Raw genomic sequence first — 13,698 nt, 5'->3', positions numbered from 1 at the left:
TGTCTCTGGGGTTCACCACTGGTAGGGTGGCTAGAATACCGCTGGCTTCCGTTGGTCACAGCACCAGCTCTGCAGATTCGACGGCACGAGTCCAGCCCAGGACTCCGGAAACGGCGACGCAGAAGTCGGCACGAGCAAGCGTCGCTCACGCCGACGTGCCCTGCTGATGAGAGCCGCAGTAGCCGTTGGTGACTGCCGGCTCTTTTTCCAGCTGCCGAGCGTTGTGAGCCGGACATAGGCGGCCACAGGCTTCTACATTGCCAGGGGTGGCTCGTTCGTAGGCCGGGGCAGCAGCGCAGACGATGTGCAGGTGACAGCAAACCAGGGGTGACTCCGCTCATGCTGCGTACACTCAACGCACTCGACAAACACTAAAGTAGTGCAAGGGAGAGGAATTCTGCATGCGCATCGCCGACGTGGTACGACGTTCAATTCGGCTAGCAAAATTTCGGGCCGCATTTCAGATGCTAAGTTCACGTGAACAAAGCTTACTTTCTTGAGTCAAACGAGTAATTTCAATTCGTGTGAGGCGAACTAATGAGGGAAGCAATGTGCGACACCTCAACACCACGGTCCACCAGGTTGTGACCCTCAACGTGCGACAGGTGGCTTTGTAAAGCCTTAGGCCTAATGCGTCGCTACTTTGACAACCGGCATCCAAAAAAAAGAAAAACATCACCCAAAATGGGCACAACAGGCAGCCGCGAGGAGACGTTAGCTCTGTGAGGTGGTCCTACCCCGCTCGGTGCACACAGTATCCGAGTTAACGGCGCCCACCGTCCCAGACGGTGTCAGAGCGCCTGGTGCCAGGTCACAATACCAGTCAGCCCGTAGCCCGTGACCACCCGGCTCCCTGAGCCGCGACTTCCGAAGTCAAAGAGATAGAAGAAGCGATTTACATAAGAAATTCGGACCACCCACGAGGCTTCCCTACTCACTCACTTCAAGCTTGCCAATGCTCCCCGGGTGCTAGGCCTCGCTCTGCCAGGGTGCAGACCATGTGGCTCTCGTACAGACGAGTGTACTTCAACAAAACACTCGCGAAAAGGCTTAGGATGTTGAAAAGTTCAAACACGCTACAGCAACCGTCGCCTCGCTCAAAAAAGCATGCCGCCGACGCTAGCGATCAAAATCCACGCTAGGAATACGCTTCGGTTGAAACAAAGGTTGTCTCGAACCGAGCAAAACTGTCAAAATTATCGTACAATGCCCCAAGAGGTCCATGTTGGGCAGCCAGATGTGGGGTCTCACACATGCTCTTAGGACAAAGGAACGACAACACAGTAGTGTAAACAATCAAAAGGGCATTTATTGCACTTTTCATACACTAATACACACTAGCCAAATTACTGCCAATAGAACATTCACATGGGCGTGCCACAAATCAAGGAAGTCCGACTCACTGTGACCCGATAGCGAGCGAATATGTTCGCCCCATGCTGTGACACTATCGCCTAGTCGTTCACGTGTACGGTCACGCGAACGGTGGCACGTTCGAACGATCCGCGTTCGTCCATACCGGTGTCCTGCTCTTAGCCTCGCGAGATGGTCCCGCGAAGCATGGATCGGCACACGCGCGGGACGTCCGCATCGCTCACCGACCCAAACCCGAAAAGGAACAGCCCATTTGCGCTCGCCTAACCCCCCCCCGTCAGAGGGCGTTAGCAACGCAACACTAGCGCCATCTCTCGTAATACGATGCAACTCCGCCGCCGTAAAGCTATGCGGCAAAGCCGGATTACGGGAGCCATGCAGAGAAAACAACATCAGGGGACGCGTGAGTCGTGCATCCCCACATACTTCAGTTCCAAACAGCCACCATACTTTGTACAGAAGTGTTTCCTTATCTACATCAACTACTATAATTGAACAAGTGCAGACACTAGAGTACTCACAGCTCGTGCCCTTAAGAAGTTGGTCAGGTTCGCCTTGAGCTCTGTGCTGTACCTCTTCACCTCCTCAAATTCTCTGCACAGAGAAAGCAACAACTGCCGGATTTACATCAAGTATAGTAGCACTGTCAGCAGAAGGTACACATAAACACATTTTAAGATACAGTAGACTCCTGTTACAGTAGAACCCCACTGTTACGTTCCCAGGTGCTGCGTTTTCCTGGCTGTTTTCGGGCAGTCCCAGCACAGCTCCCACTGAACCCAATGCACTGGTAACACCGCTGTTGCGTCGCAGCTGTGGGACTGTTCCCGCATCATACGTTGTGAACTGCCACCCCGCGCCGGCCCGAGCGGCCATTTTGACTTTTCATGTCGCTTGGCTTGGTGGCTTGACGATCTCATTGGCCGCCCAAAGTGCCGGGGGCGACAACTATGACGTATTTTGGTTTTCTGCCAGCAAAAGTATGGCCCTTGAGATCCATATTAGCTATCTAAAGATGGTGTCTATGATGCGTTGTGGTCCTAAAATTGGTTTTGGTTCATAGATGTTCCGCATAAAGTCCAAGGACGATAACGCCGTCGCCGCGCACCGTATGCTGTATGTGTGAGTGAAAGCATGCGAGGGGAGCCGACGACCGCGTCTAAATCTTGCGCGCGCGAAAAAAAGAAAAGTAGGGAGGAAGCGCGCCTTCTTCCATTGTGCTCGAGGCACCGGCGAGGGAGCGAGGGGGGAGGGATAGCGGGCAGCGCCGTGCTCTGGCATCAACTGCGCACTGCACGGCGGTGCCGAATCTTGAAAGTGATCTGCATTGGGGGCAGACTCTATGCAGTGTAGGTGCGTCGGCGGCTCGTAGCTTTGTGCGTGCTATGGGTTCTCGGCGCTCAGTTTACGTTGAAGCGATAGACAACAACATGAAGGTCACTTCGCTCGCTTCTGCAGCGGCGCTTAAATTCCTCCCACCAGCGTTTGACAGTGCGTGTCCATGCTCATCGAGTGTGATATGTTCATGTTTGCCTGTGGGCGCTGACACCATGTTTGTTAATGTAGTTAATCAAGATTCCCGACCTCCGATTCTCACTGTACGCGGACGATATTACGCTGTGGATGACCGGAGGTTCGGACGGGCACATCCAAGACACCCTCCAAGCAGCCATTGACCAGATCGAACAAGTAGGTCACGACTTGAACCTTAGGTGCTCCCCCACCAAATCAGAGCTTCTCCTTCTGCCCCCCACGAAACGCTTCAGGACATCGCCCCCGAATATCGACCTCACAGTTGAAGGGCACTCCATACCCCAGGTAGACAGGATAAGGGTGCTAGGTCTTCACCTTCAAAGCAACCGAGCAAATCAGCGTACCTTGCAAGCACTACAAACAACAGTAGATAACACGCTACGCCTCATAGGAAGGATCTCCAATAAACACGGAGGGCTTCGAGAGAAGGAACTGACTCAGCTCATCCAAGCTTTTGTCCTAAGCAAAATCACCTTCGCACTACCATATCTCTCACTCTCTAGGAAGGAAGTGGACACTGTAAACTGCTTGATCCGCACGATACACAAAGTCGCTGTTGGTGTTCCAATTAGAGCATCCACACAGAGGGTGATGGCCACAGCCACAATTAATACCTTTGAAGAATTAATCGAAGCACATCTATCAACGCAATATCACAGACTCTCCACCACTGAAGCTGGGCGTGAGATCCTGAGACAACTTCACTACGCCCCACCACTCAACGAGAACAAGCGACATCAACTTCCTCCGAACATACACGGCCAATACCACATCCAACCCCTACCCAGAAACATGCACCCCGAATTTCACGTCGAACGCCGGAAACTTCGAGCCAAGGCGCTACAACGCAGCTATGGACAGGCGGAAGGAGTTTACTACGTGGACGCCGCAGCCTGTAAAACTAAACATCGTTATGCTTTAACGGTCATAGACAAGCAGGGCAACACTGTTCGTTCAGCATCAGTCAGGACCATCTCAGCGGGAGACGCAGAAGAGGCCGCCATTGCATTCGCATCGGGGCTACCTGATTGTGATGTCATCATCAGTGACTCGAAGACTGCTATCCGGAACTTGAGTAGCGGCTACATTACAAACCTCACGCACTCTCTACTAGTCGCTCACCCGCCGAAAAACTACATCGCTCTCATCTGGACTCCAGCACATCAAGGACTACCAGGCAACGAAATGGATCATGCCGCTGCTCGAGGATTCACGGACCGAGTGGACGGAAATGTGGGCCTTACCCCAGAAGCCAATGACTCCCAACAACAGACCAATAAAGACGCACTCATCACATTCCATGAAGTTTGCACACATTACAAACACCAACGCCTAACGTATCCGCCTCTCTCTGTGTCGAGCACGCGCCAGAGAGAAATATTGTGGCGCCAACTACAAATTCGCACTTTTCTTACCCCACGTACTTTGCACTTATTTTTTCCCGACACATACCCGACACCCAAGTGTTGCTTCTGCCCTGTCCAAACAGCAGATCTCTCCCATATAATGTGGAAATGCCCTATCAAATATCCCCCCCGCAACCTCAAACCATTAATTAGTAGCGAGGAGCTGTGGGAGACTGCCCTGCGCAGCTCCGATCCCAACCTGCAGGACCGAGTACTGAGGTGGGCTGAGGAGGTAGCGGAGGCCTACCACGACTGGTAGGCGGACGTCTGGCAGCACAAGGTGCTAAGACTGGAGCACACAGGCCTCCCTCTCTCCCCCCCGGCCCCTCCCCTTTCTTAAAAAGGGAAATAAAAGTTCATTCATTCATTCATAATGTAGTTAATAAGCGAATGTTTACAAGTTTATAGGGACGATAAAACTACTATTCTTACTTTGTATAGCTGTCTACTAATTTGCTATCTCAATCGATACTTCGGCTGTTGCATGAAACTACGACTTTTTTTCACACGTAAGAATTAAATTAATATTGTGTGCAGTTCAGCACTACTCCCATTTCTCAATTTTTCCTGTTTCCCGGCTCTTACGGTCTTTTCTTTACGGTCCCATGAAAAATGTATCAGCGGGGTTCGACTGTATTCAACTGTGGTTAATTTGATTTATCCGTTAATTCAATCCCAACCAAAGGTCCTGGCCAGTGGCCATACGTTTCTGTGGGGCCAAACTTTTGTTATTTAGATTCTGAAATTGGCCTTCACCACGTAATTCGAACTTGGCTGGCCATCGTGTACGCTCCCTACCCCAATATTTGACCGAAGTGGTGACTCCAGGGTGTCTACCAAGTTGACATTTTCAGATTCCCTGAGTTTTCCAGGTTTTCCCTGAGTGATTTTGCTAAATTCCCTGAGTGAAACGGAACTTTCTTTTACATCAAGATGGGCTGACACCATGTTGCCTGATGCTGTCACTCTTTAGTAAGCATGTTACAAAAAATGCGAAGCATCAATTGCGATAGCAAATTAGTAGAGAGCTATACGGAGTAAGGATAGTAGTTTTATCGATCAGCTGTATAAACTTAGACATGCAGCAGCACCAGCAATGCGCCGAACTGTTGTCGACGCCGTCGGCGTTTTGCCCGCGTTCGCACCGAACGCGCACGGCGCTGGTGACTGTTGCCTGTGCCTCTGGGGGCGGCTCAGAAGTTTTCGACGAAATCAGAACGGGACACTCGTCGAGCAGCGTACGAAGTCTTTACCGCCTTCTCGCCTCACCACATTTTTATATAAATACGCATTTGGTGGCGCAGCTAAACGTCCCCTCCCCTCCCTCCCTCCATTACCGCAACTTTCGTTCCCTTTCAATTAAATTACAGCTAATTTAGGGACAGGCGAATAGTGGATTTGAGGTTCGAAGCGAGTAGTGATTTGGTCAAATAATTTCGAATCGAATAGTTTGAACAGTATATATCACATATTACAGTAAAACCTAGTTAATTCGAATTTCACGGGATTGAAAAAAAAAAAAAAATGTCCGAATTATCAGGGTATGCAGAAAACAATAAGCAAATGCTTACTACGTCAGCACGATTTTATTAGTATAATGTATGAGCAAATCCTTTCGCTATTTAGCACAAAAGCAGTGCGGAAGCTGCAATTCTCGTCATCTCGTGACTGTTTGGCTCTCGCAGCGGCGATCGAGGCCTCGCGACTTCCTTCGCAGCACGGCTGCGGCGCGCGCCATCATTTCCGACACGCTTTGCACTACCGCGCGCACATCCCGATAATTTTTTCGCCAGTAAGCTCAACGCCAACGGATCGCACGTCCATCGTGATGTTGCCGGTGCGCTTCATCCTCGACAGCTTTGCCCCGAGTCAAACCGAAACAACTGCTTGTCGCAACCGCGGCCGCTATCGACACGATTATGAACGGCGACTTTGCGGTGAAGGGTATGGCCACGATAGCGGCAAAAACGCCCGCGTCATGCCGCGAGCGGCAACGCATCATGACGCGCGCGGCGAAAGCGGCAGGAATCGGGGGGTTTTACGGCTTGTCGAGGGTGCCGAGAGCGACGAGGGTGACGTCACGGAGCCAATGGCAACCGGACCTCCGCCGCTCCGCGCCGGGTTATCAATCGACGATTGTCGTCTCTCGCGGTTCTATAGAGGGATTTCTGGACGCTGTCCGATCGCACCCTTTTCGCTCACGGTGATTCCGCGTTCCGAGAGCGCGCGAGATCATATCGCGCTGCCGCGCGGCAACTTGCCTCTAGTGTGACCGTACCCGGCCGACGCACGCACCGAGTCAGAACGAAACTACCGTTCACTGCAACAACTTCAGACGAAATCGCGGTCGCTATCTATGCGATGGCCACTGCGGCCGACGTTCGTATTGAGTCAAAACGAAACTAAACGAAACCGCTGCGTCGCTGCGAAAGAAACCGCGGCAGCTATCGACGCGATGATGGGTGGCGACTATGAAATCCCGCGGCCAACGCGTTGTTATGCGCGGCGGTAAACGCAATAAAGGCACAAATAGGCACGAAGCGTTCCGTCGTTGCTGTCATTCACGTACGATTTCCGCTGCTGACTATGGCTATGCGGTCTCCGCCGCTTCGTTTCGGTTGTGCGCTAGCGCCGTTTCTGCTCTTCTGCGTCGCACATATCAGGCTCTTTAATGCAAAAACATATAGCCTTCGAGATTTATGGTTAATGTATGGCAGCCATGACGTGAAGCATAGCCTCCGAGATGTGCACCGACCGTCCGTGGCTTTTGGCTGCCTATTCGGGACCGCTGAATAATTCGAAAATATTGAATCGATGAATTCGAATCGAAGCGAATAACGAACATAGAATTATTCAATGAAATATTCGACAATACCCTATATTCGTCCATCCCTACAGTAATTTTCCCTGATAGAGGCACAAATTCCCTGAGTTTTCCCTGAGTTTTTCCAGAATATTCAAAATCCCTGAGAATTCCCTGTTTTCCCGGTTTTCCCGGTTGGTAGACACCCTGGACTCAAATAGCGGCAGCATATGTCTTGGTGGCGCTAAGGGTACAGTGATGTGTTAAACACACATCAGTTCTCGTCGAAAACGTCTACCACACTTTTTCTGCGTATCACTCACACCCTAATTGCAACAGTCCAGAAAGAAAATGAAAGTCACATGTATAACCCGTAGAAATAACTACATACAACAACACTCAAATCTTTGCAAAAAAAGTTTCCACTCGTGGATGCATGACTTGTCCCCACCGTATCTCCAACCAGCGGTTCTGTTCCAGCCCTCTCTTTGGCGATGCTGATAAACCTGGATTTACACAACGCACGTGATCGCGGATGAATCAGTCACGTGACATGTGACGTGAATCGGGCCCCTTCGCAGCTCGTATTGACACGACAGAGGATGGCAGCGTACATGGAGCAGCCCTCACATAGGTGTTGGAGCAGATGTGAGCGAGCTGAAAATCCCAACGGTGATTTGCCTCTTCGCCATCCTGCGAAGCGCTTCATGCAGACCGAGGTAGCGCCATGGGAATGGAGTTTACCAATGCCGCAGGCACTATTCGCCGACTACTAAACGCAAAATAGCGACCGTACAGACGAGAAGAAAGGGCGACCATGAATAAGGGGAGAAGGGAGCTTTAACACGCAGAGGTTGGGAGAGGGTCGGGTCCCTAGGAGATAACGAAACCTTTAATGGTGGCATACCTTGCCTTGAAATGTAGTTTCATGGCACTGTGTGTTGCGCTGCCACTAAGCCACACCTCAAGGTGAAATTCGTATATAGCCCGCACTCCGACTTTACTGTTCAATATTTAAAATTTTTGGTTCAGGATATATGCGCAAGAATGTGGTATTTTCTGTCTGCCCCAGGAAGGTTTCAAAATGAAAACGGTAAGTCACAGTGAATTATTACAGTATTTACTTGATTCTAATGCGCACTTTTTTTTTTCAAGAAAATTAATTTGAAAATTGCTTGGGCGGAGCAATCTCATAAGAAACCAAAACCGCGTTGGTGGCGTTTGTGGCTATGGCATTGCTCGAGGTCGCGGGTTCGATCCGGACAGCGGCAGCCGCATTTGGACGAGGGCGAAATACAAAAACGCTCATGTAATTAAATGTAGGTGCACATTAAAGAGCCCCAGGGGGTCAAAACTAATCCGGTGTCCGCCGTTACGTCCCTCATAATCCGATTGTGGTTTTGGCACGTACAGCTCCATAATTCAATTTCAGTTTAACACTTCTGCCACGATGCGATGTGTCGTGTGAGGCAACAAGAATGCTAACCTTCTCGGAGGTTCTGGCGAATGGAGTACAACAACGCTTCAAGCAAACATGTCTTGCTGTGTCTGTTCAATACCACTCTTGTGTTGTAAGTGCTGTAGAAATTATACATTTGCCATCGACATCACCACTAATTCTCATCAATCAAAGCAAACAGCACAGAAAGCTCCTCTTACATCCATTCCCACAGTGCACGGAATCTGAAAAATCTCACTGCACGTGAGTTGTAGTTCTAGACAGCGCAAAAGAGCCTACACTTGTTTAGGTGCTTGAATTTTGAGATTTATGGGATTTCCTGCGAGAGGACTTGGGTTCCTTAGGTTTAGTACCTCAGCGGGGCTGCATGATTCAGTCACTTGAGAACAAACAACTAATTTCCTTTATTTATTTATTTTTTTGTGTATGTGTGTGTAGATTGCCTAATCGCTGAATCTGTCTTACACATACCAATATAGGTCGAAACATTAGGTAGCCATCGCTCATTGGCTGCTCTCAGCACAACTGACACAATCCGTTGTGTGCTTTCCGCTGCCTGATTCATTTTCTTTTGTTTATCTTTAAGGAGGTCACTGGGAATCAACAAAAAAAGAAAAAGAAAAAAAGATGAAAAAAGAGAGGGGAGAGTGGGTCAAGCCTTGTGCATTGTAGTTGAAGCAGTGCACACAGAGGTCGCATCTTGCAGTTTGCAAGGTTTAAATGCACTTACTTTCTGTAATAATTATGTGCTTCTTTCTTGTACAGTACATGAGCTGATATGCTGTAATCGAAAGCGCATGAACCAATATTTTCATGTTTATTATTTCAGAAGTAAATTAGTGACGCCGTACAAACTGGCTCAGTGAAGTTATACAACAACTTTCGCTGGCAAAGACAGGCCCTGTAACACCATATGAAGTTCAAGTGGCCCCACGTGCTATCTGCTTTAACAAAATGATGGCTCTAAGAGGATATATCAGCTCAAGCACCCCGCACATGCTTTTCGATCACACGCATACTTGTTTTGGTACAAGCAGATGCAGCATGCAGAGGCAATGTGAAAACACTTGAACCATTATAGTGTTGCCGATTACATTGCAAGTCAAGGGAAGGCAAAAAAACTGCTACCGAAACCATCGACGATGATTGTCTATGCAAGCAAATGAAAGAACAAGTGAGCGAATGATGAACAAAAGATATAGCGAGTTTTTTTTTTTTTTTTGCTGTTTCTGTTTTCCTTGCTGAGTGCGATCATCAACTGTCGCACGAAAATGGCCAAAAGAGTCAAAGAAAGGTATTCGCTTTGAAAAATTCTCTAAGAAAAATTTTCGTGTGCAAAACTGCATAAGTGCATCAAAGGTGTGAACGCTGCAGCAGCTTTTTGCTGTGACAGTGACCAATAATGAACTGCTGGACCACCAAGAGCATTACAGGAAATTATACCAGCTAAGAGGGACACAATATAAAAACTTTTGAAATGAAATGAGGTTGCTTAAGGGAATGGTACAAATTTTATATGGTGCAAGTGCCACAATAGCTGTTCCCATGCGCAGCACCATAGAGTGCCCTTGCCGACAGAGCCATCATGCACCATCGGTGCATTTTGGGGTCAGGCTCTGGTGGCTGCTTTCCACATCTCCCCACTCTAGCCACCCTAACCGGGGTGGCTAGAAACCCTAGCAGAGCTACGGCAGTGCAGCCGTACAAGTTCGCAACGATTAAAAACTACGGGATAACAAATATTTTTGACCAACACACTGTGTCTCAAAGGACACGCATTGGACCGATACTGCGAGGAAAAAGCGAAGAGAATGGCTACGGGGAGAGTTCGCTTGCTAAGACTGGCTGGGTGATGTAATGCTCTCTCTTATATTATTTCCGTCCTCCATGACAGAATGAGTTCGCGCATAGCATGACGACGACCAGCCACTTTCAGTCTGAGAGCACATTCAAACGATAAGTTATTTTACATGTTAAGCTAGCGGCAACAAGTCATGTCATATGTTCTTGGCATTTGCATGCGCCAGAGGACGAACTAGCGATGCGGTTGGTCTAGGCGTGGGCCACTACCCGTATGCGACTACTGTGGAGCCGTTTGGTAAATCAAACGTGCTATGGAGTGCACACAAGTTGACATGTTCTGGTTCTTCATAGACAGCAATAAAGTGCTGTCTGAGAGTGACGACGATTGACATTAACGTTCCCTTCTGTGAAGGTAACGTTTGCTGATTTCGTCTTTATTTTATTGCCAGAATCAGAGGCATGCTAAATTTTTCTTGTTAGAAAATCGGGTGCAGTTTCGATTTCTAACTTCTACAGGAACTCTAATGTCAGTCTTACATTAGTTTCCTATGGAGACACGTTATAATCGGGGCAAATACTTCCAAATAAATCAACAGTGTTTTCTGGCACTTTCTTCTGTGTCTTGTTTAATTCAACCTGCCAGGCAATTCGATCAATCTTGTTGGTCCTGTCAGGGCCCAATTAACAGAAGTTGACTGTAATCACTTTATAAAGCAGGTGGCACTCACAGAGCACCAGCTTCCTGGCTGTCTTGTCGCACTTGTGCAAAGCTACCGAACTGGATTAAGTGTATCATTGTCCTATATATCAATTCATTTGCGTAAGATTACATTTAGCTAAGGTACAGTAAAAGAAATTTACTACAAGAAAACAAAATCGATACAAACATTACCCCACAATGCGGATAAGTGGGTCTCGTAACTTTTCATACATCGTGCTCAATTTAGCACGTTGGCATCTGATTTTTTTTTTTCCTTCACTGCAGCTTGGTCTCTACTTTCTGCAAACTAAGGTATGCTTCAGGAGCAGTACCAGGTGCACGCAAAGCCTGTATAGCAGAATACCAAACCACTGACAGTGCGAGATGACGGCCATGCCAGGCGAGGACAACCAAGTTGCGGTGCTCACCTGTCAGGGTTCTTAAGCCGCAGGGAAGCATTGAAGATGCGCAGCATGCTGTCTGCTCGGTGCAGGAGGCCACCCGTGCTGTGGTCGTCTCGCCAGCTGGCCTCGTGTCGCAGGAACTCGCCAAACAGCCGATCAGCCGACAGTTCGGGATGGCCTGCCACCCGCCGCAGGAATGTCTGCGCATGGGTGGGCACGACAGTTGGCACATCACAGAATGTGTGTACAGACGTCAAAAGCAGCTATAGACTACACTCTAAAGGACATCAACATTGACCGGACAAGAGCTAGTAGGATCAATTGGGAACAGGTGCTTATAATTATTAGAAAGAAAGAAAATTTCCAGATGAATGGCAATCTGGGCAATTCGTACATCAAAGACAGCGAAGCTGCAGAGAGGAATTTCAAAATTATTCAGATACGTCTGCTTAGCCATTGCCCAAAATCTGCTGAAGACTCTGCAAGACTCCACTCAGTTCCCGACTGGACGATCTTGAAGACAGATCCAGACGAGATAACCCATTGTTCTTTGGAATACCGGACTGCCCGACTGAGACGTGGGTTTAGTCAGAAGGCCTTGTTCAAGATCTTTTGTATCGTCACCTTGTGGAGATTGAGGGAGGCGCCGGCGCCATTGCGCGGGCTTCACCTGTTCTGCCGTCCCTCGCCTTCTTTCCCCGTCCACTCCCAACCGGTTCTAGCGGTGGCGCTCTGCACGCGGTGGTTTGCGGTGAGGGTGGGGCGCTGACGTCACTACGCAGCCGCGTCGACTGCTAGCGGCGGAGCGTGGCTTTCTTATCTCCGGGACCAGCACACGGTACGTACATGCTTTCCTCTCGTCCGCCGACACCTTTGCGACTAGGACTGGAGCTTGCGCACGGTGCCTTTGCCCGTGTGGGGAGTGCGTACTTTGTGCTGATCCTTTCCCGACGCTAAGCCGATGAGCAGTGCCTGGTGCTCGCGCGAGGTCGTACCACGCTGAGCCGCACTTGCCGAAAGCCCAAGCCGAAGGATATTGCCCGAGCTCTCGCGAGTTGACGCAGTGGTTATTGCCAGAGCAAGTAGCATAGCCGCCGGGACTTTTCCTAGCGGCGTGTCCCAGCTTGAGCCTGTGCTCTCACAGCGGCGTGCTATAGGCGCCTGTTATTGTATTTTCGCCCTAGGTGCGGGACCCCTTTGGTTTCCCATCGCGCGGGTGTTTGTGCAGTGCTGGTGCCGACGGATTCAGTAAACGGTGTCCGTCAACTCAGGGCTTTACTGCGTTTTTGCGTGCGTCGCTCGGTAGCCCCTTGCAGCCTCTGAGCCTGCGCACGAGCGGTGCTGGAGGCGACGGCTGACATGGCCCTGTGGCTCACTAAGCTCGAACCAGCGGTGGTTGGTCTCCTGTGAGACACCAAGACCCCACAACCTTAAACTACAAATTCCCGATTCAGAAGTCTCTCGAGCACACAGGTTAGGATCCTACACTGATAAAAAGACTTGACCAATTATCATCAAGTTTTCATCATCTAAAGTCAGGGATGCAGTCTGGGTGCAGAAACTCAAGGGGACTGGTGTATCAGGTAGTGAAGATTTTTGCAGAGCACCGCGAAACTCAAGGAGGAAACTAACAGAATTTGCAAAGGTGGCAGGGCAGCCCTACTCGCTTCGCATGAATAAACTCATCATGAATAAAAAAAAGGTACGCTTACTGCACAGCAACTGACAGCGTAAGCGAAATTGGTTTGCCACGATTGGCAGATACGCAAGATAGCGCGGCCACTGTACCTGCACGTGCCGGCACTTCTAATGCATCATAGCTATGTCTGCATAGATCCCGCGGAAAGAACGCCTCAATTTTCCTTTCCAATGTACGAAGTATCCTGAATAAGCACGTTGAATTGTCTTCTGCTATTGATTCCTGCTCTGCTGATATTGTTGGTCTGATGAAGACCTGGCTTTCTGCAAAAGTTAAAAATTAAGAAATTTTGGACCGTGAAAAGTGCTAAAAATTTTACCGATGTGATCGTGATTACCGGTCTGGTGGTGGAGTTCTGTTGGCGGTTGCCGATACGCTTACTTTGCATGTCCTTCCAATTGTATCTTCACTTAAGCTTGTGTGTGTACGCGTGCTCATTGATTCTCGCGAAATAATTTTTTGTGTCTTCTATCAGCCACCAACTGCATCACTGTCCTTCTGTAATGACCTGCACGAT

At 49.2% G+C, this 13,698-nt stretch overlaps 1 protein-coding gene across 1 annotated transcript in view; it reads right to left on the bottom strand.

Annotated features, from left to right (window-relative positions):
• Positions 1–13,698, bottom strand: part of LOC119441342 (sorting nexin-4-like) — a 66,913-nt gene that overhangs the window by 28,693 nt on the left and 24,522 nt on the right. Inside the window, exons 5-6 of the mRNA XM_037705958.2 lie at positions 11,507–11,682; positions 1,896–1,968 (exon numbers count right to left, since the gene is read on the bottom strand). Of these exons, the coding sequence (XP_037561886.1) occupies positions 1,896–1,968; positions 11,507–11,682 (249 nt within the window). The remainder of the gene's footprint in view (positions 1–1,895; positions 1,969–11,506; positions 11,683–13,698) is intronic.

The sequence above is a fragment of the Dermacentor silvarum genome, chromosome 2 (genome assembly GCF_013339745.2).
Source record: "Dermacentor silvarum isolate Dsil-2018 chromosome 2, BIME_Dsil_1.4, whole genome shotgun sequence".
NCBI classification, from domain to species: Eukaryota; Metazoa; Arthropoda; class Arachnida; order Ixodida; family Ixodidae; genus Dermacentor; species Dermacentor silvarum.
This window is presented reverse-complemented; position numbering and strand designations above follow the sequence as displayed.